Here is a 23,079-nt window from a genome sequence, read left to right as displayed (position 1 = left end):
TTAAGCAGGTTTATCTCTTAGTGCAGGCTGCCGTTTCTTTCCTTATGTTTGGTATTTGTTCAGTGTCCATATCCTGCAGCAGGCGGTGGATTACTGCTGGGGACAGAGGACGAGGACAGGTCATAAGCCGTGCGCACTGCAGGAATGCCTTCCGTCCACACATTAAGGGGAGGGGTGTAACTACAACACCTGACCCCTAGATGGCAGTAAAGCCTGCCTGCTCTAATACTAAAATCCCCTGAGGCACTTGAAGATGTTGTGGGGTTCTCACCCCTCACACAGGACTTGTCATATTCTGTGATAACACCAAGAAAAGCAATTTCTGTGAGTCATTACAATAGGATTTCTGTACATAAATACACATTTTTTTTATTAAGCTTTGTGACATATACATCAAGAGATACATGTAAATGAAAAATTTAGTTTAAAGTATATTTATTTATAATCAGATGTAAAAGACAAGGAGGGTAAAAAAAAGTACAACCATAACTCAGAGATACCTTGGTTACATACATATCAGATTTCCATACACAGCACTATTATTTTTATATTAAAAATTCCTACATTCAAGTAATGCAACACATTTCAATGACCCCTATGCCTTCAGCGGGAAGGTCTCTCCCTCCCTCATCGTTCAACACAGCTACTTTAGATGTGCAGGTATAGTACCACGCGCCACTGCTGCAACTCTTTCCAGTGGCTCTGCTGACAGCCCAGAAAATGAACATGGTGTACTGAACAGCTGTTTGTGTTACGCTTCACTTTGATGTATAGCATGAGGTTTGACACCAGTGGCACACAAAAAGACAGGATGACTGCCATGTAGAAATTCCTGGTAATTAAAAAAACAAAAAAAAACAGATCAACCCTTTTGACGGTGAATGAGACAGTGCAATCATTAGGGGCTGGGGGGTGGGGAAGGGGGGGGGGGGGGTGGCTTGCTGATCAGAAATTTAGTCCTCCACATCTTTATGGTGCAATTATCTCTGTGATGTCCAAGAGAAATCGAGGATTCATTCACCAACAGATAATGTTAACAAGTCCAGTAGCACCATTTGCATTTAAGAAAATACCTGCACACACCCACACACACACTTGTATATGCGGGTGGTAACACACAAGCACACACAGATGGGATGTTCTAGGAGGCATACAGTAGGCAAAGCACACCGGGTGGAGAGTGAATACTGTATGTACCACTGAATCTTCCTGACTTGCATTTGAGATGTTGGCTGTGCGTATTTGTATTACTAAATAAGAGCCTCATGCTTGTGCCTGCGCATTTTAATTTCAAGATACAGTAGATTAGAGGATTATTACTGATTCATGATGTGATCACATGTAGAAATGATAGAGTGAAAGGAAAAATAAAAACATAATGAAGCAATCCCCCCCAGCATTGATTATGGTAACACTGGTTTCTTCAAAATTTCCCTTAATTTCCTGCAGCTTTATACTCTTTTTATACACCTATATAGTTTTATAGCTGAGACATGATTATTGTTTTTGATACCAGCACATCCTAGTATTACTTTATCTCATCCTTTGATAATGAAACAAAAATAGGTTTGGATCAAGCCCAAATCTTTCATGTTCTTGTTTTCCATCCAGTTAATAAGGTAGAGAGAACAGGATAAGAGTCTATCTTGACGCGCCGGACTAAGAGTGTGTTCCCTGAACAACCAGTGTCATTTTCATTTGCTTATGAATTTTTCTAGTCTAGGGTTGACGAAGGAAAATCCTGCAAATGCTGTCTGGTCCATGGAGTCGATGAGGTTCTTGTCTGCGTGGGAGAGGCGAGGCTTCTCATTCAGGAACTCTCGGTCAAAGTTGCTGCAGTCATTTGGGGATTTCTATGGGTGGAAGGTAGGGGGTATCAGTATGTTTAATATAACAAACCACACTGAAGATACACACTATTCCAGATACACGGAATAATATTTATACAAATGGAAACATAGGCCCATACCACTTTTGGCTTGAAAGGGGGCTCCACTTGTCTCTTCTCCAGTGCTGGCCAGTTGATGGCTTTGAAGAAGGAGTGTGCACGAATGTCTCCCACCACACCCAGTCTGCGAGTGGGATCTCGCTCAAACAACTGAAATAATGACAGGAGACAATTTAACTACATAAAAAGTGATTTGCATTCTAAAACATCCAGTGGTGCTTCATTTGCCTATACAGGACTAAATGCTCCTAATAAAACTACTCACCTGTTCAACCAGGCTCTTGGACTCCTTGGTGATCCACCGAGGGTAGTGAGGAGTGTCTGACCTGATGGATTCAAACAACTCGTCCTCATCGTCGCCTTGGAAAGGTGACTGACCAATCAGCATCTCATACACTAGCACACCAAAAGACCACCAGTCCACCGAGAAGGTGTACTTCTGTCCTAGCAGGATCTATGATGAGAGACACAACAAACGCGTAAGGAGAATAAGGACACAAAGTGATGTTTGGAGACTGAATCACTGTGATTTGACTGCATCTGTAGATGGCACACTGCCATGTCTCCTAATGACCACAAGGTGGCATATACACTGTGTATGTATTTGTACATACATACTGTATACAGTATACTGTATGTAGTGGATGGACAGAGAGTGTGCGATGTCCTAAGTCACACAGGTCTTCACACTCACCTCTGGTGCAATGTAGTCTGGCGTTCCACAAAATGTTGTGGCTCTGGCCTCTCCAAACACGTTCTCTTTACACATGCCAAAGTCTGCTATCTTTATGTGTCCATCCTTGTCCAGCATCACATTGTCCAGCTTCAGATCTCTGCAGAAAATCACAAAAAAAATATATGTAATGTACAACCATTTCTGCTATAAAACATGTTTGACATGTTGTAGTTTAGAAATGTAAAAAGCAATTTAGCTCCAGTCAGTCTACACTCGTGCAGTAACAGGTGTACTGTAATACAAAGATTGCAGACGGTGGTATAGTGACACAGTGGTAATTGGGTCTTACCTGTAGATGATGCCTCTCGTGTGGAGGAACTGTAGTCCCACAACTATCTCAGCACCGTAGAATCTGAAGGTTGAAATGTGCACAAAACACTGTGTCATTATTCACATCGTAATTAACAGGTTTCCCATATATTGATATATTTGTGGCCAGCACAGATTGACATTACTCCGTCTATCTCTGTCACACATACACACACTCAATGGGCACATTGGCTAAAAACATGCAAGTGTTTATTTACATAGAATCATGCGAAGTGAGATCTGATCACAAGTGGTCAGTCGACACGCATACCAGGTGTGAAAGGACTGAGATCAGATCACTGAAGACACATGTAAAAGCCAGACTGAACAGGGCCGCAGTGTACTCACGTTGCTCTGTTAATGTCGAAGCGGCCTTTGTCTTGAATGTGGAACATCAAGTCGCCTCCATTCAGGTACTCCATTACAAAGAAGAGATGCTCCTGTGCAAACACCACATTATTGTCAGCTCACAGTCGCAGACAAATGAGACATGAATAGAGCATGTGGGAGAATGGATATAGATAAGGGGGGGGGGGTTCTTATCAAGAACTGGGACTTGTTGCTTTTACCGCTGTGGCTCAGATTGCCTCTCTATCAGAGAACATGCTTTTTGTGCTTTCTCTGGTGAGATGTTTAGTATGTGTGTGCTTACTTTAGACTGGAATGTGGAGTAGAGCTGTGTGAGGAAGGGGTTCTCCCACGCCAGCGCCAGGACTCTCTTCTCCACCATGGTGCACTCCACATCGTCATCCATGAGAACCACGTCCTTCTTCAGAGCCTTCACAGCAAAGTACTGACCCTGTCCTTTCAGCTCTGCCAGCAGCACCTGGGGTGTCAGAGTCACTTAGGGTGAGTATTTCATCAGTGTGATCACGGAGATGTTTATATCTTCTCAATCTTACATGCTCATATCTCTATGAATCTCAGTGAGGACAATGGGCAGACACTGCACTGCCACCGGGCTACGGTGAACGTGGGTATACTATATAATACACTGCCTGTCCAAAACAAAAGTCACCAACTGGATTTAACTAAGCTAATAGGTAAGAGCCTCCCATTGGATAATTAGTGCATGGATGATTATGTTTCAGCTGCCTACAAGTTATTTAACCTTAACTGATGCAGTCTCATTTCTTTAACAACCATGTCGGAAGACACTTGTAGTCGTGGAAAAGATGTTAATCTGTTTCAGAGGGGTCAAATTATTGGCATGCACTAAGCAAATTAAACATCAAAGGAGATTTCTGAGACTACTAAAATTGAGTTAAAGCAGATATCAGTGGAATGTTTTTGTTAATATAAGTCCTAAATAGTCCTATTTTCCGTCAGCAATCACTTACATGAAGTATTTCAGCCTAAACACGAGTCTCTCCGTCACTCTGCTCTGCTGTAACCCGAGGAGAAAATTTTCCTTGTGGGATACAAGTGTTATCCAATGAGGGGAGAGAACGGCATGAAGGGCTGTGTGTGCAGCCAAGGGATGCGCGTGAATGTGGTGACGTAGCACGAGGACCAATTGATGCCTGACAAGGGCGGGGGCTGCTAACTCATGGTGCGTTCAAGGAAACTCGTACTTTGTGTTTTTCCTTCCTGTGAAGTCATACCAGTTCGATCTGGTACGAGTTCACGGGTCGGAAGTTACGAGTGGCCGTTATAGGGAACTTTCACAGACAACAGGACGGTAAAAACACGAGCTACGGGTTACCTGGAACGCTACCAAGTCGTAGTTGTGACTTGAAGCTGTAACTTACGGTTTCAAAAGCCTGCCTTGAACACAGCATTAGCCGAAACGGCCGTGCCACTGTTATCTGCTTTAAGAACTGTCCAGTGCATTATTACAAACTGGAAGGATGGTGGGGAAACATCTTCTTCAAGGAAGAAATGTAGTGACCACAGAGTCCAGACCTCAACCCCATTGACAGTTAAGTTAAAGTTAATGCAACTCTGGAGGGAAATAAATGTTGTGACTGCAGAAACTTATGGAAATGATGCCATAGAAAATGCATGCGGTAATCAAAGCTAAAGGCGGTCTAACAAAATATTGGAGCCTGCAACTACTTTTTTTGACATGCAGTGTATAGGCTTGGCCTCTCTGAATTCCTAAATTACATCAACCTCGACAGGCTGTGTGATTTGTCAAATCTATCTATAGTGGTATCTACAGTATATCTATAGTAATCTATAACAGGATCTATAGTGATGGAGTAACAGAGCTCTTTTCTCATCTGAAAAGCAACTCCCACTCCTGTTATGTGAGGGAAGCAATTTAACAAGCAGTGAAGGGATGTATTGATCTGCTAAGGTATAGCTAGTTTTCATCAAACCACGGCTGAGTTAGTGATAAATTGTAAAACAAAATCTTAACAAAGTGCTTCAAGGAAGGACAGTGACAGACTTAAATGACAGACTACACTGAAACATGATTATATGATAAGAATCTGTTTCCTGAAGATGTGTGGCCTTCATCCTGGTTTTTCTCAGTAATCTCCCCTTTAATGGATCCAAACTGCCTGAAACACGCAGATTTGTACCATCTCTATTTTATTTATGCCCTCTTTCACATTTGGCATATTTTTTAGGTTGTGCTCTTCTACAAAGATAATACATGTAAGAAAATTCAGGATGAGCATGATGCTGGTTTAAGTTTATAAAATCTTCAATCTTTGTGTCCAAACCATCATTAAATGTTAAATTTGGGAGAGTGTGTAGAAATGGCACATACCTTGCCAAAGCTGCCTTTACCCAGCACCTTGTGGAACACCAGGTGGTTGAGGGTGAGGTGTACCCGTGGGGCTTTAGTGGACGTTGGGGTTGGGTTCACGCTCTCACTCGCCTTGTCATTGCCACTGCCACTGCCAGCTGCTTTACAAACACACACATTTGTAGACATAGGATTAAGTACATATGCAAACCTGAATGCATGGGATTTGATAATACAAACATTAACAACAAAAATACCATACATGTTTTACCCTTAAACATGAAACCTGATTTGAATACATCTTATTTGTGCTACAGTGAGGACATCTTACCACTAGGGTCTACTATTGGCTTTTGGACATCTTGGTAGATCCCAATATCTGCTGCATCGGAGTTATCAGGCTTCTTCACAGACTTCTAAAGAGGAAAAAAAGTTGTACTGAAACATGATATTATGAATCCACAATTATTAACCTGTTCTTAATTTCTTAACAACCATGACTAGCATGGTTTTACACATGGCCAACACAAACGTAATGTTTGTTCATGTTTTGTTCCTTTGCTAACCTGATTGACTTGCGACAGAGCCTCTGCAAGTAGTTTCTGGTTGACTCCACACATATTCGCCACTTTCTTCTGACAGTAACTGTGTGCGTTCATGCCACAGTCTGGTCGGAGGAGGAAAAAAAATAATGTCAATATGTGAAAGAGAATAAAAGATAAAATGTCAGCTATAGAGCATATATAATATTTGACACAAAGGGGGAAAAAACAATGAATGCTTTGGAGTCACCTTCACATTTCAGGCCCTGTCTGTAGAGACCCCACAGCAGACTGCCACAGTGGTCACAGAAGGTTGGGCTCTTGTAGTTGTGGTACTTGAAGCGATGTGGCATATCAATCTTGAAGCGCTCTTTCTGGAACTATAAACAGACAGATTTCCAGTAAACAGATACACATAAACCATTTGATAATCAAATCAAGACAAATGTAGTACACTTTACTAATAACATCATAAATATTAGCTCCATGTCTCCATCAATTTTTTATGATGAATTTAATATGGATGCTTTCTGTTCACTGGGTTCTTCTGACCTTGTTTGGTTGGATCTATATTGAGCTGTATCAAAACATTGCATTTTTTATGTAAGAATAACACAATTACTAAATGAATGATTAATGGTCTATGTTGTTCCTTGCACGAGTCATAAAATAATAAAACAGGAGATACAAACTAAATTGTCATTGAACTATAGCTAGGAACGAGTAACACGAGACAATACTGTAAACCAAAATGCTATTCAGTGTCAGTGTCAGTTCCGAGTTGTAAGGTGTGACTTAAGCTATCAGGCTGGAGAACATGAACTTTGCTCACCATAGTGTCCCGACTGTTCGCTGCTGTTCCTGTGCATCTGCCAATGATTTTTTCGATGCATCTCTTGTGGATAGCTGCGTTGCATTCTGAGTGAAAAAAATAACCAAATATTGTAATAACTGTGAAAAAAGGTGTACAATGTGATAAAAAAAAATGCAGATGGCAGTTATACAAACAATAAACACTTACGCCTGCACTTGTAACCTTGCTTGTTGAGACCCCTAAGTATGAGGAAAGAAACAAGTTTAAAATGTGACATGAAACAAGAAAATAAGTAAAGTATGACGCCAATATCGGAGCAATGTTCTCAGGACTGGTTTCATTGATAAGATTGTTATTATGACAACGATGGCGAGTGAACAATATTTGTGAACCTGCATGTGAACTGTTCACAAATATTTCTTCAAAGTATTGTGAAGGTAAAAAAAATCAAACAGTAAACAAGTAAACTGAGAGAGACCTGTTGTTTAATTATGCGCAACAGTGACTCAGAGGTTTTATGATTGTCGTCACCAACACTGGAGGTCATCTTTTACATCTTAGATTAGGAGATTAAAACTTGTATGTGAGTAGCAGGTGGCCATAGAGTCTCACACACACACACACCACAGATGCGAGTAGATGTTTGTTTCACCGAGGGAAAAGATAACACTGCAATTTGAGACAGAGGAGGAGTTTGACTCACAGTTCGGCCTGCTGACATAGTAGGAACCCAACATGACAACCTTGTGGGATTTGCCTGGACAGTGACTCACTCTCACAATAGCAGCCCTGCTGTTGTTTCTACCATTACTAACCCCCCAGGACTGCTCCATTTAGGAACCTAGAACCGCTACTAATTGGTCTTTTGACAAACACCCATGGGGGGCTGGACTTTTCTTATTGGACAAAGAATGTTTTTGTTCCATTCGGTACCCAGAGAATAGACAGTAGGCGATAAATGGTCTGGAATTATGAAATCTCTGCCAGTGAATCAAAACATACAATGGTGATTATAGTACTGTAGAAAAACTACAATTACTGTCTTGTTGTTGTTTGCTTTCCGTTGTTGTTCATCTTTGAGTTAAAGTGTGAGTGAGTGATTGTGCCAGATGTAATGAAATTCCCTCTGGGGCCTTTCTGACATGCTGCATTCATGAGAATAGGACGAACGGGCAAACGGACAACCTGAAAACACGTCCCTCGCTCTGGCTGTCCCCAGTGCAGAGAAACAACAAACTTACAGGCAAATTAGCTGCTTCTGGTCATGTCCTAACAGAGTAGGATAAGGATTACTGCCATAGTTTCTCCCTGTGATCCAAACGTACTGCCATGTTTTCCTTCCTTAGGTATTTTTCCTTTTACTATTGGTAGTACTATTAGGCCATGTCTCTCTCTACAGGTCACGAACAGGTCCTTTACTGTAAGCAATGGTTCATTGTTAATTTCTAGTGTGCCTGATAGTACCCATTCCCCACTGACAGTTACCATAGCAACCAAGCACAGACCCTCAGAGATACTGGTGAATACTCATAGCCCCCTATACTCATAACTCCCCCCTCCCCCAGGATTATGATTTGCACACCTATTCACTAAGACGGCTGTGAGTGCTTAATAGTTACACCCAATGTGACTAGAATCTAAACGTGACTCTTTGTATAGAATTAGCTTCCCGGTGGATTCATGAAGAAGGATTTCATTTGCACATATAGAAAGTAATATGCAGCATAGGTCTAAATAAAACCATGCCGTTCAGAGCTGGGGTTTCATTACACAGTGCTACTACTTTTCTCTCTTTTCATTTAGTGATGCAGCTTCAGTAAACGCTTCTGCTTTAGACATCATCTGAGTTTCCAGATTCCAGTCTGGTCAGTATGAAATAAAGATCTCTGATGCTAAAACAGCTAAATTTCACAAACATAACAGTGTGATGGTATGTTGTTTGTAGTAATGACAGCTATCATGTGATAAAGGGCAGAACTTGGCATCTCACCAGAGGAACTCTCTGCAGACGGAGCAGAAGGTGGGCTGGCCGAAGAAAGTGGCAGTGAACTCATGGTTCCTGATGACGTGAACCTTGGGCTGCTTGAAAGCTCCTCTCCTCCTGTTGAGGGTTGTGAGTCCGTCCTCTGGAGCAGCCTTCACTGATGGTGTACTGGCCACTGAGGGAAGAGAGTTACAAAAGTTTATAGATCAAATTATTGTATTTCTGCTCAGGCCTACAGTCAAAGAGCACAGGGCCTACTTATTTGTCCAACAGCTTCATAGTGAAATATTATCCAAACCCACTTTTTATTGATTTCCAGTATATTTGACAAGGATGTGGGAGTCTTTTCTATTCATCTACCATCCTACTATTTTTTTTTTAACAATATACATAGCTGTTTGGCTTTGTTGATCTTGATGATCTAAGGACATGAAAGAGATTCACAGTTCACAGTCAGTTCTGATATAGCCGAGCCCTAGTTAGTCATAAAGGAGGGCCACAGGCGCTGCTGGTAAATAAGGATTTTGTACATTTTCTATCTTATTTATTTTTTCTTTTAATATTTGTTATGTTTGTTGGGTTAGGATCTTTTAAGGACATGACAGTTGTTAACAGTTCACAGTCAGTTCTGATAGCAAAAACTATATCTAAATACCACATCTGCATTTGCAGAAGTGTCCACCTGCTTGCTTCATTCAAGCTTGCTCCATTGAGAGATTTGTGGCATACACTTCCTCTAAACAATTCTTCTCAAGGGACAAGTCGCGTTCGTCTACCCCATTGACCATGTCTGTTTTATACATCTTAACACAACAATCAAATAGATATTAATCAATATGTAAATACAACTGTGTTTTTTCAATACAATAAAATGTTTGAGAGGTCAAGCAGGGAAACTTTGAAATAGCAAAATCTAATCTAATGCATGAAATGTAAACTGATCTCAAAGTATCATGTTATATTCAGCCAATTCCTGTGTTTTTAGTTTTGGGACACAACATTCAGTAAATCAGTGAACTGTCATATTTTCAACAGTAGCTAAGTAGCTGAAAGAGATTCACAATTCACGGTCAATTCTAATAGTTGAGCCCTATTTAGTCATAAAGGAGGACATAGGTGCTGCTGGTAAATTAAGATTTTATACATTCTCTATCTTATATCTATTATATATAAGATCTCTATCTCTTCTTTTTATATTTGTTATATTTGTTAGGTTAGGATCTTTTAAGGACATGACAGTGGTTCACAGTTCACAGTCAGTTCTGATAGCTGAGTCAGAGGACACAGGCGCTGCTGGTAAATGAAGGGCAAACACACCAAAATGTGGTCTTGGATAAACTGCTCAAGTTGAGGCAAATCAATGGGGTGGGGTCAAAAGTCAGAGAAGACAGCGTGAGAGAGGTAAACAAAGAAAGCAGAAACTCTGGAGGAGACAGGAGTGAATGTGGGTGGATGAGAGGGAGGGGTAAGAAAGAGGGACAATTCAAAAAAAAAAAAGGAGTTGCCTCAAAGAGACAACTGATAGACAGGGAAAAGTGGGAAGAGCGATGAGGTGAGGGAGATAAACTAATTTCCTCTCTGCCATTCTACTGACAGATGTTTATGTTTAGACCGAGCTTCAGTGAGCTGAGCTGAGAAAGTGGGAGCGAGAGACGGGGCAGGAGAAAGACGGACAGAGAAGGCAGACAGTGTTGAGGGCTGTTCACACATGCCTAAAAATACTCCAGGCTGCTTTTCAGGAAACCTGTGGAGTGTGTAGGAGGGAACTGATGGAGTTGGGAGCTCTTTCATAACAGGAGGCACACCTCTGTCTCATGACCCTGTCCAACCCTGAACAGTGAACCCTGACCGTGCTACTAACTCCCACACAAGAAACTCCCCCTCACACTCAAACAGTCTGTAAACCCCTCTGGGCCTGGGCTCCCCCCGTCTGGGCTACTAAGCCGGCAGCTGAAATCAGCATTTGCCAGCCTGCACTGCTCTGTTTCACTTCTGCTTCCGACAGCAGAAGCGAAAGTAAAATAGGCCTCCGGAGGCTCATAATGATAGTGGTAAGAACTCATGCAACTAATTGCGCTGCTGTTCACAATATTTACATGTAGATTTTACATAAAAAACCCAGCATCAATGCATAATTGAAATACTGGGATTTCAATTCCTAATTTCCATCAGTGTAGAAAAGGGAGATTTTACACTACAGAGATCTAAGGATAAAATAGACCAAATACACTCTCCATGTTTGTTTAACCCACATCCTAGTGAACACATTATTGGATCAGGAAAAATACCTGTTTACACTATTTGAGTGATATATTGAGTAAAGTACAAATATTTATGACCAGCTTCACTTTGGCAAAGGAAAGCACGGCCTCAGACCAAATTCCAACACCTTCCAGAAATGATCCAGTCACTGGCTGAACGGCCACACCTGTAATCACCTGACGAGCACAATGTGAGATATGTTACCGGCAGAGATTAACCCTTGACAGCCTGAAGTAGGCGGTTTATAACAGGGCAGTCGGCCTGGACGAGGATAACCTCACACTTTACACAGCGCTTTACTGTAACTAACGTGTTCAGCTGTGCTGTGTGAATAAAGTTCAGGGAATTGAATGTCTGAACAGGATCCCTACTGACAGTAGCGGGTATCACATATCAGCACAGCAGTGCAGTGACTTCCTGATGGGGGTGTCAGCAGACTTTTCTTTTCTACTGTGCACCACTCCCTGGTGGTCTAGTGGTTAGGATTCGGCGCTCTCACCGCCGCGGCCCGGGTTCGATTCCCGGTCAGGGAACATCTTTTCAAAGCCCTTACTGTCTGACTTAGGGTTTTGGGGCTCACAATGGCATACCGTTTTCTACTATAGACAGAAAGGGTTTTGCTGTTTCACCCGAGAGATTTCTGTTTTTCTGCTGGTTCAGACGGAATAGGGTGAATAAACAAACTTCAAATTAGGTTGCCTGGTTACATTCTGAGGTCACTGTCCATGAAATCTGTTAAAAGCACATCCACACAGTCCTGATGATGCAAATTATCCTTTGAAAATAATATTAATGGATGCTTTTGTTGAACTTGAACATATTCAACATACAGAAGAAAACATTTTCACAGGCTCCAAGATGTAGAGGTTTTACCTGCATCACTGTCCTCCAGGAAGAACTGTACGGCCATCTGGACCCTGCCTGAAGGATGAAGGTCCACCCAGAACTCGGTACGGCCGCTGGTTTTGGATTTTTTACAGCGCTCTGCCAGTACAGACACACCGACAGTGGCCTTGGCCAACGGTTCATCACTGCTCTGCATGAGGACCACCTCTAGGACACGCCCCTCATATATGTGAGCATCAAAAGTAGACTTCCATGCTGGGTACATGGTGGGCTTCCTCTGGACCAACGTCATTCCTCGTTCTGTGAAAGACCACAGGAATCATCCGTTGGAGGAAAACGCTGGTGTTTTTTTTCCATTCACAGTAAACTCACATCACGAGGAAGATGCAGCTTGAACTGAAGTTGGTACACAGCCAAATTGTTGTGGACTTTTGAGCCCAGCAGATGGTGACTGCTAAGACAGTTAAGCTGTCCCCCTGTTTACTGTACCACTCCTCTGTCTAGATGAAATTATGATGGCTCACATGTGTGTGTGCAATCTGCACATACCTGTGTTGAGAGACTCCTTCATCTTGATGGCACAGATGGGAGGGTCAGACGCAGGAGGGAGAGCGCCCACATCATACGCATTGAGCGTGATTCGCAGGAAGGGTGCCATGGTGACAGCTCACCTGAGCCTCCTAGAACAGAGAGACAAAGACACACAGTTACACGCAAACATACACCCTCATCTGTCATTTGGATTGCTCATGTTTCTACTGAAAATAAGGAGGAAGAAAGTTGGCGGCAATAGCCAAGTTTTCTGAGAAGAAGCAGAAGTTTCCAACTAAAGACACAACTTTGGAAACTACCTTCCAGTACCAAAGACGGAGGGAACAGAGGAACAGAGTGCTAAGCTAATCCTGAACTGAGAGCAGGTTGGGATACCGAAACAGAGTGACAGAAAGTTAAAAAGAACAACTTTCTAAAACAAACAGAAAGTATCAGTTTCATGCAAATGTCCACAGTTACGTAGTGAAGTTCCTATGCAACTTTGGATCTTTAAAAGAAATATGCAGAAACCTGCCAATACTTTTATCATCCTTGTACCTTTTTCTGTATTTCAGGATAAGTATTCCACTGTTCAACTATAATATACGTAGACTTGCACAAACGACCTCTAAATACCACATCTGCATTTGCAGAAGTGTCCACCTGCTTGCTTCATTCAAGCTTGCTCCATTGAGAGATTTGTGCCATACACTTCCTCTAAACAATTCTTTTCATGGGACAAGTCACGTTCATCTAAACCATTGACCGCGTCTGTTTTATACACAAAAATCAAATACGAATCAACTTAAAGGACATACTTAAAATCAAAAATATAAAGTGTAAACAGTGTTTTTTTTAAACAAGAAAATGTGTGAGAGGTTAAGCGGTGAAACTTTGAAATACCAAAATCTATCAAATCTAATGCATGAAATATAAACTGATCTCAAAGTATCATGTTATATTCAGCCAGTTTTAGGAGCAGTCAGTATCAGGAAGACACCACAGTACCAAGAGGACAGACACTTGTCCTGTGTTTTTAATTTTGGGACACAACATTTAGTAAATCAGTGAATAGCAGACTGTCATATTTTCAACAGTAGCTATAAAACTAGTGACATTTCCTTGAGGATGCCTTGTAATAACAGAGATTACAAGGATGAAATACTCTAAACTTAGGGGGCAGTCAGTCAAGCCTCATGGTGTACAAAGGAACTGTGCTAACAAACACTTTCTGAACCTTTGAAGTTATCAAAACTGCTTCACACCAAAGTCACACAAGCGCTACGTCACAGACTAGCAGGACCCAAAAGGCATATTAGCCTACAACCTAATTCCCAAAGCAGCAATAAAATCCCACGGAATTCCTCCAAGAATTTCTACACAGCACTTTTTTTTGTGAGCTTTTAAGTTCCTTAACTTGATCTCTTGAAGCTTTAGTTTCTTGCTCCATTAACATAATCTTGGTTTAATAGTCATTTCAGAGATATGGCACGCCTGTGGTTTGAGGCAAACGGCATCTTTTTTTTAAACTCACAATGATGTTTAGCCGCTCTATGAAATAACACTTCTGGGCAGTAATCTCTAAAAGCCAAATGCAGAGACATGTTATTCTCTTAAGCCTAAGCATGAATCCGTACATGAAAACCACAGGAATGTAGTGTGTCTTGTTTCTGCTTCAATACTTAATCATAGTTTTGTTTATGATTTTCATTCTGTGTGTTTTTCACAGTGTCATACATTATGAGGTCTCTAGCAACTGAACCAGTATCTGCATGATTTATACAGTATTCACATGTATTCTGCTCAGCCTATAAAGGTAGACTAGATGCTATTTTGAGTACTGGTTTGATCCAGATAACCCTTTAGTGTGCCCGCTGAATACCAATCTAATTTTAGAGAGCTGGCATTGGTTCTGAAGCATTTTCTTATTGTAGATTATTTCCTCATCCACTGTTTTTCTTAAATCCCCATTAAACCATTACTGTATCTGCAGTGAGCAGGTCTCAGGTGTGAATGTTTTAATGTGTATAATTATATGCAGCTGTGCATAATTCTCAACAAACTGAGTTACTCTTATCTTTCATAGGGAGGGGGTTGCAGCGCCAAACAGAGACGGGCTTGTGTGATCTGGAGGTTGCTGGTTTGATATGCCTGACAAGAAACAGAAATCAGATGAAGGGCAAACAGTGACTCAGGAGCCATCGCTGAGGTTTGAGCAACACGCTTCGCCCTTAACTCCCCCAAAAGTTACTCAGTAGCCAGCACACAGCTGTGAAAATGTAAATCCTTTAGTTAAGTTAAAAGCCAGATGGCTACCAAAATAGCATGTGACAAGCTTTTTGACTGACTGACATTCACTTTGGAATTGCTGATTGCAGCTGAGACACACAACATGCCTTTACACACTTAAGTTGGTGACGTGACGACACTCACTGTTTTGCTGTGGTATGATAAATCTTAACACAAGTTCTCATTCATCTCATTATTACATTGACATAACAAATCACTGCCCTGGTTCAAGTGGGATCAAGAGGGATAATACAGGAAAACTGCATGAAAAACATCATCACTACAGCTGACAGAGGTTACAGCAAAGTAAATACAGACCACCCAGGACCATGTCATCATTTGGCCAATGAGAAGACAATGTTTTCATGTGAAAACCATGTGCCTGAAAACATTTATCAGAATGTTTCTTGGCATGTTGAACTGTTGTGCACAGTGTAACTTCAGTAATTCAAACTACATCTTTTAGCTTCATCTCTACATCTCTTACATCTTTCCATGCTATATATTTTGGAGATATATTTCCAGCTGTCTGCCTCCACAATATGTTCACTGGGCTGAGAAAAACACATCTCTGTTGTTGTTGCTGCTAGAAGCTTTGTGTGACCCGGCCTGCAGGCCAGACCAGTATCTAAAGAGGATCTAAACAAGCCACTGTTTCTAAGTGAGGTCAGGAGGGTTGAGAAGTTGTTCATGCTCTCATAATACTGCCCACGCATACAGACAGAAACACAGACAAAAACAATATTAATCAATGTCATTGACTTTAACAAATGTATATACATTTTTACAGCCTGTTTCCAGTATCCTGTTGGCTTTACACACATGCTGCCTTATGTACACATACACTGCTGCATAGAAAAGGGAGCCTTGTTTCCCCAGAGAGAGTGGAAAAAATGAGACCAACGCAATTGGGGAAGGGGTGGGTAGAGGAAAAGAGCAAGGAGAGAAAAAAAAGATAACCAACAAGCCGGGCCAGTGGACATGAGGAGAAATCAGACTCAATGACAGAAGCAGATTTGCCTTCACTTGGATCCAGCAGTCAGCTTCCAGTGAAGTGAAAAGTGTGTTTGTGCACGTGTACATGTGGCCTCAAAGAGCTATTTAGTTACTCTTAGGTATGTCTTAAGCCTTTGTCCTTCACTGAAGGGTTTACAAAGAGCCAGTAAATGTAAAGCTGGGCCCCCTGCCAGTGGCTTAGGTGTTACCTTTGTGCAGCTAAAAAAGAATTCATCAATTATACACTACTGGAAGACAGCATGTTATGTTGATGCATAACAACATGACAAACATGACAAGGAAATAGCATTAAATGCTTCTTGACGTGACGGGAGGAAAATTCCTGTTGACCCTCATGTCTGCTATGAGGAAGTTTAAGTTTAATAGTTTAATACCCAGTATATCAGTGTAATGACAAAACAGCTGTTCAATGAAAACAGTTAATATTCAATCATTTTATTGTGTAACAATAAGGGCAGCAGGAGATCCAGGTCAACTATTATCCAGCAAAATGTGCGGTATGGACGGAGTGAATTAATGAACACTTAGTGAAGACAGAGAGGGGTGGTTACAGGTGACAGACTATCATTGCAGTCATGCCAATCAAAGCAAACACAAGTCAAAGGTTTAGTATGCACTTGGGTGACACAGGAAGAAGTGATCGAGCCGGTCTAGCAGGTTGGGGAGGTCTTGCCCGTCACCTTTTCACCAGCAGGTCTGAACAAAGACAGGTACAATAGCAGAGAACCAACAACAGTCTTTCTTACATGATTAACAAGAATCATAGCCCTCTGCAAATTAATTGAAGAGATGTTTTACCAGCCCCTGCGGGGAAAATTCTCTGCATTTGTTTGAGGACACAGCACTGATAAACAAAGAACCCTTTCTCAAACTAAAAACCATCTGATTGCCACACAGGAAGAACATGCATTGTGAGTGTTCGTATTCACTCCACAGTGCACGACTAGGCTATATGCATTTCTACTACATGTTAACCTGCAATTTCAGTACAATGCAGCAGAAGCAGAAATCTCAAAACAAAAACGTGTGTGTATGTAATAAAAAAAGACATCCAAATGTTTTTTTTAAATGGTAAAATAGTGGAATGGTCTCGTCTCTGTTTCTATTTAAAGTTTGATTGTCAATGTGCTTTTTTCATGTTAGAAATTTGAACATATCACAGATGGGAAGAAAAGAAAAAATAACAGCTGAATTACATTTAGCTGCTTTGGTCTGGTTCACTGAGACACTTGAGTTGTTGTTATTATTAACACCTGTGCTTTGCTCCTAAGACAACTGCAAGTGTCTGATGTGGAATAAACCTGAGAACAATTGATAATACTCACTTGGAAGAATTGTAGATGAATGTTTTAAAGATCAGCAGCTATACAGTTTCCTTTGACTAAGTATTTTAATAAGATAGCTGGTAGGGACTGATGGTTTGAGAATATAGCCCATCATTGCCATTACAATTTGCGTTGTAACTGCAACTCAGTATTTAAATTTAATCAATGTGAATAAATGTGATAAGGTTTATGCAACAATTAATTTACTGCCCTGAAATGTTTGACTTTGAAATCTATCTTTCTTTATGTGGTCTGAATTTCATTTAGAGAAATTTCTCAATTTCAAGTTGTGTAATTTCAAAAACTTTTTCTTTCACTTTAGATTTCAGATTCAGAAAATTCACATCTTGATTATTCAAATGTTGCTCAGTTTCAACTGAGTCAATCCTTGTTATGTCTCTGTCACCTCAGTCACAGAAGATGACCTCAAGCGATGAAAACTAGCCTGACAGGATGCTAAATAAAGCCAGAAGTAAAGATTAAGTAGGACACAGCCAGGTAACAGACAAACCTGTTGTGAAGTCTCCAGTCTGGCTACTTAAATATGTGTCATAGCAGTTTCAACATTTTCTTTCATCATTAAAATAGACCTGCCAGCTGATATCAAACAAAGCTTTGTCAATACATCAGGTTTGGAGCTTCCTGGTTGACTTGATTCTGCCTTTAAAGTAATGTCAAGTGAAAAAAGAAGGTATTGTGACACATTCCTTAACTCAAAACCCACTATATATCTTTGATGGAAATAAGGGAATATGGATAAATGTTTGGATACATTTTTAACTTTAAGAAAAACCTGACTTCTGTCTCTGTGTTAGTTGTACTACACACAATGACAGAAAAAAGGTCAGGTGGGGTTTTGAATCAAAGACACAAAGGCCCACAACAGAGCCAGAACAGCATGGCTGGATGGAGCTGGGCCAGTTGGTGGCCTAGCAAATTAGAGCTCAACAAACATGCTTCACATGATTATAATGAACCTGAACAAGCAAGTATGGTCAGAGTCGGCAGGCCACACTGGCTCCTAAAGCTAACAAGCTGGTCCACAGTTGTGTGCGTAAACATCCACTGCATCATGAAACTGCTCTTTATGATGGCTCAAAGAGAAGCAATCCCGCCACAATGGAAATTAAACAGTGATTGTGGAAAAAGAATAATCACTGTTGATTGTACAGTGGACATCTGCTGCTCTTAGCTATATTGTTTTCTTAGCTTTACATACATTGACCAGAAACAGCCCTGAGAGTACACACTGTACCTCCGTCAAGTCTGTTTTCTTTTTCACTTAGAGTTTCAGCAAACAGATTCATGCACAACAGCATTAATCTCACAAAACTTCATTTAATCCACAAGTTTTACAACTCTTTCTAAGGCGTTATGGCATGTGTTATTACCGCATTAACCGTGTCTCAAAGGCACACACTGTAAGTGCACCTGGGTGTGCGCACACATCTACACACACTAATAACCTTGAACAAAGCAGCCTTTAATGAATTTCAGTGGAGAATGCCTTGCAGGAATCAAAGCCTTCGTTTCTTTCACTGACACAGACACACACACAGAGTGGGCAGCAAGAAGGACAAGAAAAAAAGGTGAGTGACAAGACCAGAGGTGAGGCTGCTGATTTAAGGTCAGAGTCAAGTGACAATGTGATGATGAGATACATCCACAGTGATACTGATGTAGCACCACAAGCTGTTATTAAGTTCCTATTGAATGTGAGGACTGGCATCAAACATGGACACAAACTTCCACCTAACTGTTTGTGGGGCTATGACTCTTGATGATTTTATTTTCCTCTTCCTGATAATCACAGGTGTCTTTGGCATGGTGTAAAACCTGCTATACCAGCATGGAATGAATCCTGCCGCTATGTGTGTGTGTGTGTGTGTGTGTGTGTGTGTATTCTCTCCACATGCATTTAGAGCGGTGTCCATTTCTGCCTTGCTCACAGTTCACAAAGCCTTGGTTAAGTCTGAGCGAGGCGAGCCAAGCAGGAGAGACCAAGGGCAAGACTGAGCTAAACTATCCTCTCTGCTGATTTAGCAAACTTGTGTCCAAAGTGGTTGTGTATTTCTGTTCTGAACAGCGGGTACCATAGTCTGTTTGGTACACTGGTTTGATGATGATGCCGGGGCTAAACAGTGTTGTTGACTTTTAAAATATTATTGTCACAATTAAATCTTAGTTTGATGGTGATACAAAACACAGCTGAAATAAACCTGGTTTCCTCATAACAAGGAGCAAATGCTTGCTAAAAAGTACAGAAGAATTTAAAAAAAGAAGAAGCTTAAACCACACAGTATAACATAAAATAAATAGCCTACCCTGGACTAGTCTTGCTCTCAGTACATTACTTTAGTGTTTTGGACTGTAAGTGGCAAGTTGGTTGTCATTTGCCATACCTACTCAAGCCTGCCAACTCAGGCATTTTGTGTCAAAATGAATAATTGATAATGATATGTACAAAAAACTCTTCGATATAATTTCAAACATGATCTCAACTGGTCTGTGTACGCTGTGTGTGCTGTACTATCGAGGGATCAGTGCTGCATGGGCGACTCCTGACTGAGCAGATGTCCCAGCTGTGTCCTCCAAGCCTCCAAGCAGCTCATGATGCCACAAGCCAATATTGACACACCAATAACTGCAGTCAGATAGTGTTACCTGCACTCAGAAAGCTGCACTGCCTTCACAAGATAACGACAGGATACAGAGTCTTGCCACAAATGCAGAATTGTGTTGCAGTGTGTGACACAAGACTTTCACAAGACATGGAGGGAATATTTCAAAAGAGGACGATGTTTAAATACCTAAAGGATCTGACAAATCATGCCAGATACTGTGGAGACGGGTGCATTGTTTAAAGCCACAAGAATTAAGGATAATCCTCAAACAGACACTTCCTTGACAATTAACACCGCCACAGCAATAGCCTACTCCCTGAGCATCCTTCAGCACCTTTTCTGGGTGAGGTCAGTGGTTGAGAAACAGGTGAGACATGTAAACATGTAAGACACAATACGAACCATGTACCTTTGGCAACAGAGAGAAGTAACATGTTGGTAGGATGATGACTAATTGCAACGCCAATTGCTAAACCTGAGTGCAATGAGGGGAGGACCTCTGATAGGCTAGGCTATTTGAGGCTCAAGATATCTCACTTGAGTAATGCAAACCGGTTCCCATACAGGTTAGACGACGCCAAGTTGCGTTGTTTATATTGTCCTGGTAATTACTCTGACACTGGCAGCTTTCTGTCAAACCAGGCCAGAAACCAGGCCAAGGCAAACCTGGGATTTAATGTAGGTGCAGTAGTCCACTAAAAACTCCTCTTATCCAGCCGTGTGCACAAAGAGGTCAGGGCTTTCATATAATGTGATGATTCATAATGAATGATCATGATGTCAACTTGATGTAATAGCAACTTAACAGGCTGACTGCATGGTATCAGCACAACTCAACACTGCCAGGGCTGCTTTAATTAACAGTTTAACTGCAGAGAACCACCAAACTAAACATAACTAAAGTTAACTTAACTAGCTTCAAAACACTAAACCTTCAGGTAAAATTGTATGTTTCCTATTTCACCCATTGATTTTAAAGAGATAGGCCTAATTAAGGTGTTTTTTGTTTTGTTTTGTCTTGTTTTGTTTTTTAATAAAGCTGCTGTGTAGGGGAAAAACGTTGTTTAATGGGTTTAAAACTACTTTCCTGAAAGCTTATCTGCCCGCTGGTTTTATTGGTGGTGGTGGTTGTTAACACCAACTCCACCTTCTAACTTTAGTGCAATTATAATTTCCCATCAAGTTAGCTAGCTACTGTAGCAACAGAGGCTCCACTGTTGCCATAGGATACAGCACTTCGCTCGAGGAATCCACCACGTCTCGCCGGTGTGGTGAAGCTGAAGCCTGTTTCTCCAAGGATCAGTGGAGACATGCAAAGTGTTTGTTTTTTACCCCACATTGACTGTACTATCTGTAAGTACCAACCTACTAAAAACTTGGCTCAGCTTAACTTACGTAACTATAAAGTGTACTCAAAGCGAGAGAGGGAGACATTCAGCGACAGCAACTCCTCTCATTCCCGGCGGGACAGACACACACACACACACACACACACACACACACACACACACACACACACACACACACACACACACACACACACATACACACACCGTGTTCGTGTACAGCTGATGTCAGTCGACAAAAGCCAAAAGCCAGGAGGTCAAAGCAAAGCAAAGCCAGGCGACTCTTGACCCCCAGGTATCCTGCAAACCAGCCGCCGAGCTCAAGTTTTTTTTTCTTTCTTTCCCCCCAACCCACGAACAAACAAACTTTCACATGAAACTGTGTCTTGTTACCTCTTCCGCCGTGCAGCACAACTGTCTTGTTAGTCGCCGAGTTGGTATCGGGTGAAGAACCCAAAGGCTTTGCTTTCCTGTAAGTCCCACTTCAGAAATGTTTAGTGGTGTTTAAGGAAGTGTTCAAGTCGGTCGGTTGCTGGCTTCTCTTGTGTCAAGTCGTCTCTTCTCTTCTGTTTCCCTCTCTACCACCAGTACCCGCCTGTCTGCCTGTCTGCCTGTCTACCCCGGCTCTGTGGTGCTGCTGCTCTGTGGCAGCGCGCGGTGCAGAGTAAAAGACTGTGTGACGTCAAACAGGTGAATTCCCCAACGCAGACACACACACACACACACACACACACACACACACACACACACACACACACACACACACACACAAAGAGAGAGAGAGAGAGAGAGATTCACTATCCCCGTGGGAAAAACTCATGACATAATTTATTCCTACACCCTTAGTCTCACCTTTACCTTCACAACTGAATGCCTAACCAATAAGAGCTAACGTCTAATAGGCTATCCTACAAGCCATATCCTTCAAAAGGCTGTAAGTTTTGTAAATGAAACATGACCCTTATTATTTTACTGTGTATTCAGGTATTCTGGTTGAAATAGGGATATACAAACTTGCTCACACACATGGTCTATGCAGAAACGCACACACAAAGAGAAGTGAAGTGAGACTACATGGTTGTGCGGTGTGACCGCAGTAGTCTAATTGCTCGTGATACAGTTATACAATAGACTCAAGGGTTATTGTTAAATGTTCTGTACATGTCAGGCACTGGCTGACCACACAGGGAACTTGATTTTAACATTGGAAATTAACTCCCCTCAGCCACCTTATCCCTAGTAATGATGTGTCTTTCCAGGATTTAGTTTGTTGTTATAAAAACCTGCCCTGAGCCTGACACTGAATGTGTAGTACACAACATATCAGTGTTGAAAAGCAAAACAAAGAAAGGAATGAGAGGTTTTTCAGTTACTCGTTGAGTGTTAATGTCTCCCAACTATTCTTCTCTCTCCAGTGAAAAATGTGTGTTTGGCAGGAGAACCAACAAACCAGGAAATCAAAGCAATGTGTATGCCCTGATACACAAGTGGTCTGGTTTATCTCTCTTTCCATGTGTCTCTGTCTCTCTCACACACATGCAGGTTGAGACTGAATTGTAGGCTGGTCCATGAATTTCCATACTGACCCTGCCCACTGCATGTCCACACTCCCACCTCCTCCACTCCTACAAAGCACAGAGATCCACGTGGTGCTGAGTCATCAGCCCCCACCCACCAATACTGTATGACTATAAGAGAAAATCTACCGGTAAATTTAGACAGTCTGTCCCAACTCCTATGGGATATTTTTAGCTCTAGAAAAGACCTTACAATGACGTATAGACCAAGGTTGAATGTTGATACTG

The 23,079-nt window shown here is 41.5% G+C and overlaps 1 protein-coding gene and 1 non-coding gene across 3 annotated transcripts; one reads left to right on the top strand and one right to left on the bottom strand.

Annotated features, from left to right (window-relative positions):
* Positions 1-418: 418 nt before the first annotated feature.
* Positions 419-21,955, bottom strand: LOC146987135 (protein kinase C delta type-like). Of its 2 annotated transcripts, none has more exons than XM_085776156.1 (17): positions 21,668-21,955; positions 12,692-12,822; positions 12,170-12,442; positions 9,041-9,209; positions 7,258-7,289; positions 7,069-7,154; positions 6,487-6,616; positions 6,261-6,361; positions 6,026-6,110; positions 5,716-5,855; positions 3,646-3,819; positions 3,342-3,433; positions 2,974-3,036; positions 2,643-2,781; positions 2,214-2,402; positions 1,970-2,098; positions 419-1,853 (listed from the first exon to the last, which is right to left on the bottom strand). In XM_085776156.1, the coding sequence occupies exons 2-17, from the start codon at positions 12,798-12,800 to the stop codon at positions 1,695-1,697; spliced, it is 2,070 nt and encodes a 689-aa protein (XP_085632282.1). In that variant the 5' UTR covers positions 12,801-12,822; positions 21,668-21,955; the 3' UTR covers positions 419-1,694. The 2 variants fall into 2 exon arrangements, with proteins under 2 accessions (XP_085632282.1, XP_085632283.1); XM_085776157.1 differs by having other exon boundaries at positions 5,716-5,852; positions 21,668-21,910.
* Positions 11,758-11,829, top strand: trnae-cuc (transfer RNA glutamic acid (anticodon CUC)). Its single transcript has one exon. It is a non-coding gene; the product is annotated as a tRNA-Glu (tRNA).
* Positions 21,956-23,079: the final 1,124 nt, after the last annotated feature.

Source organism: Trachurus japonicus, chromosome 5 (assembly GCF_045865225.1).
Source record: "Trachurus japonicus isolate A0001 chromosome 5, Traja_1.0".
NCBI lineage: Eukaryota > Metazoa > Chordata > Actinopteri > Carangiformes > Carangidae > Trachurus > Trachurus japonicus.
The sequence above is the reverse complement of the archived record's forward strand: the minus strand, read 5'-3'. Positions and strand labels throughout refer to the sequence as shown.

What these genes read in the sequence shown, in the direction of transcription:
- LOC146987135 (XM_085776156.1), bottom strand. Translation starts at nt 12,800, where the DNA reads ATGGCACCCTTCCTGCGAATCACGCTCAATGCGTATGATGTGGGCGCT. An exon ending in ACTCCACATTCCAGTCTAAA is followed by an intron (nt 3,434 to 3,645) that starts GTAAGCACACAC and finishes GTGTTTGCACAG; the next exon opens with GAGCATCTCTTCTTTGTAAT. An exon ending in ACGAGAGGCATCATCTACAG is followed by an intron (nt 2,782 to 2,973) that starts GTAAGACCCAAT and finishes GATTTTCTGCAG; the next exon opens with AGATCTGAAGCTGGACAATG.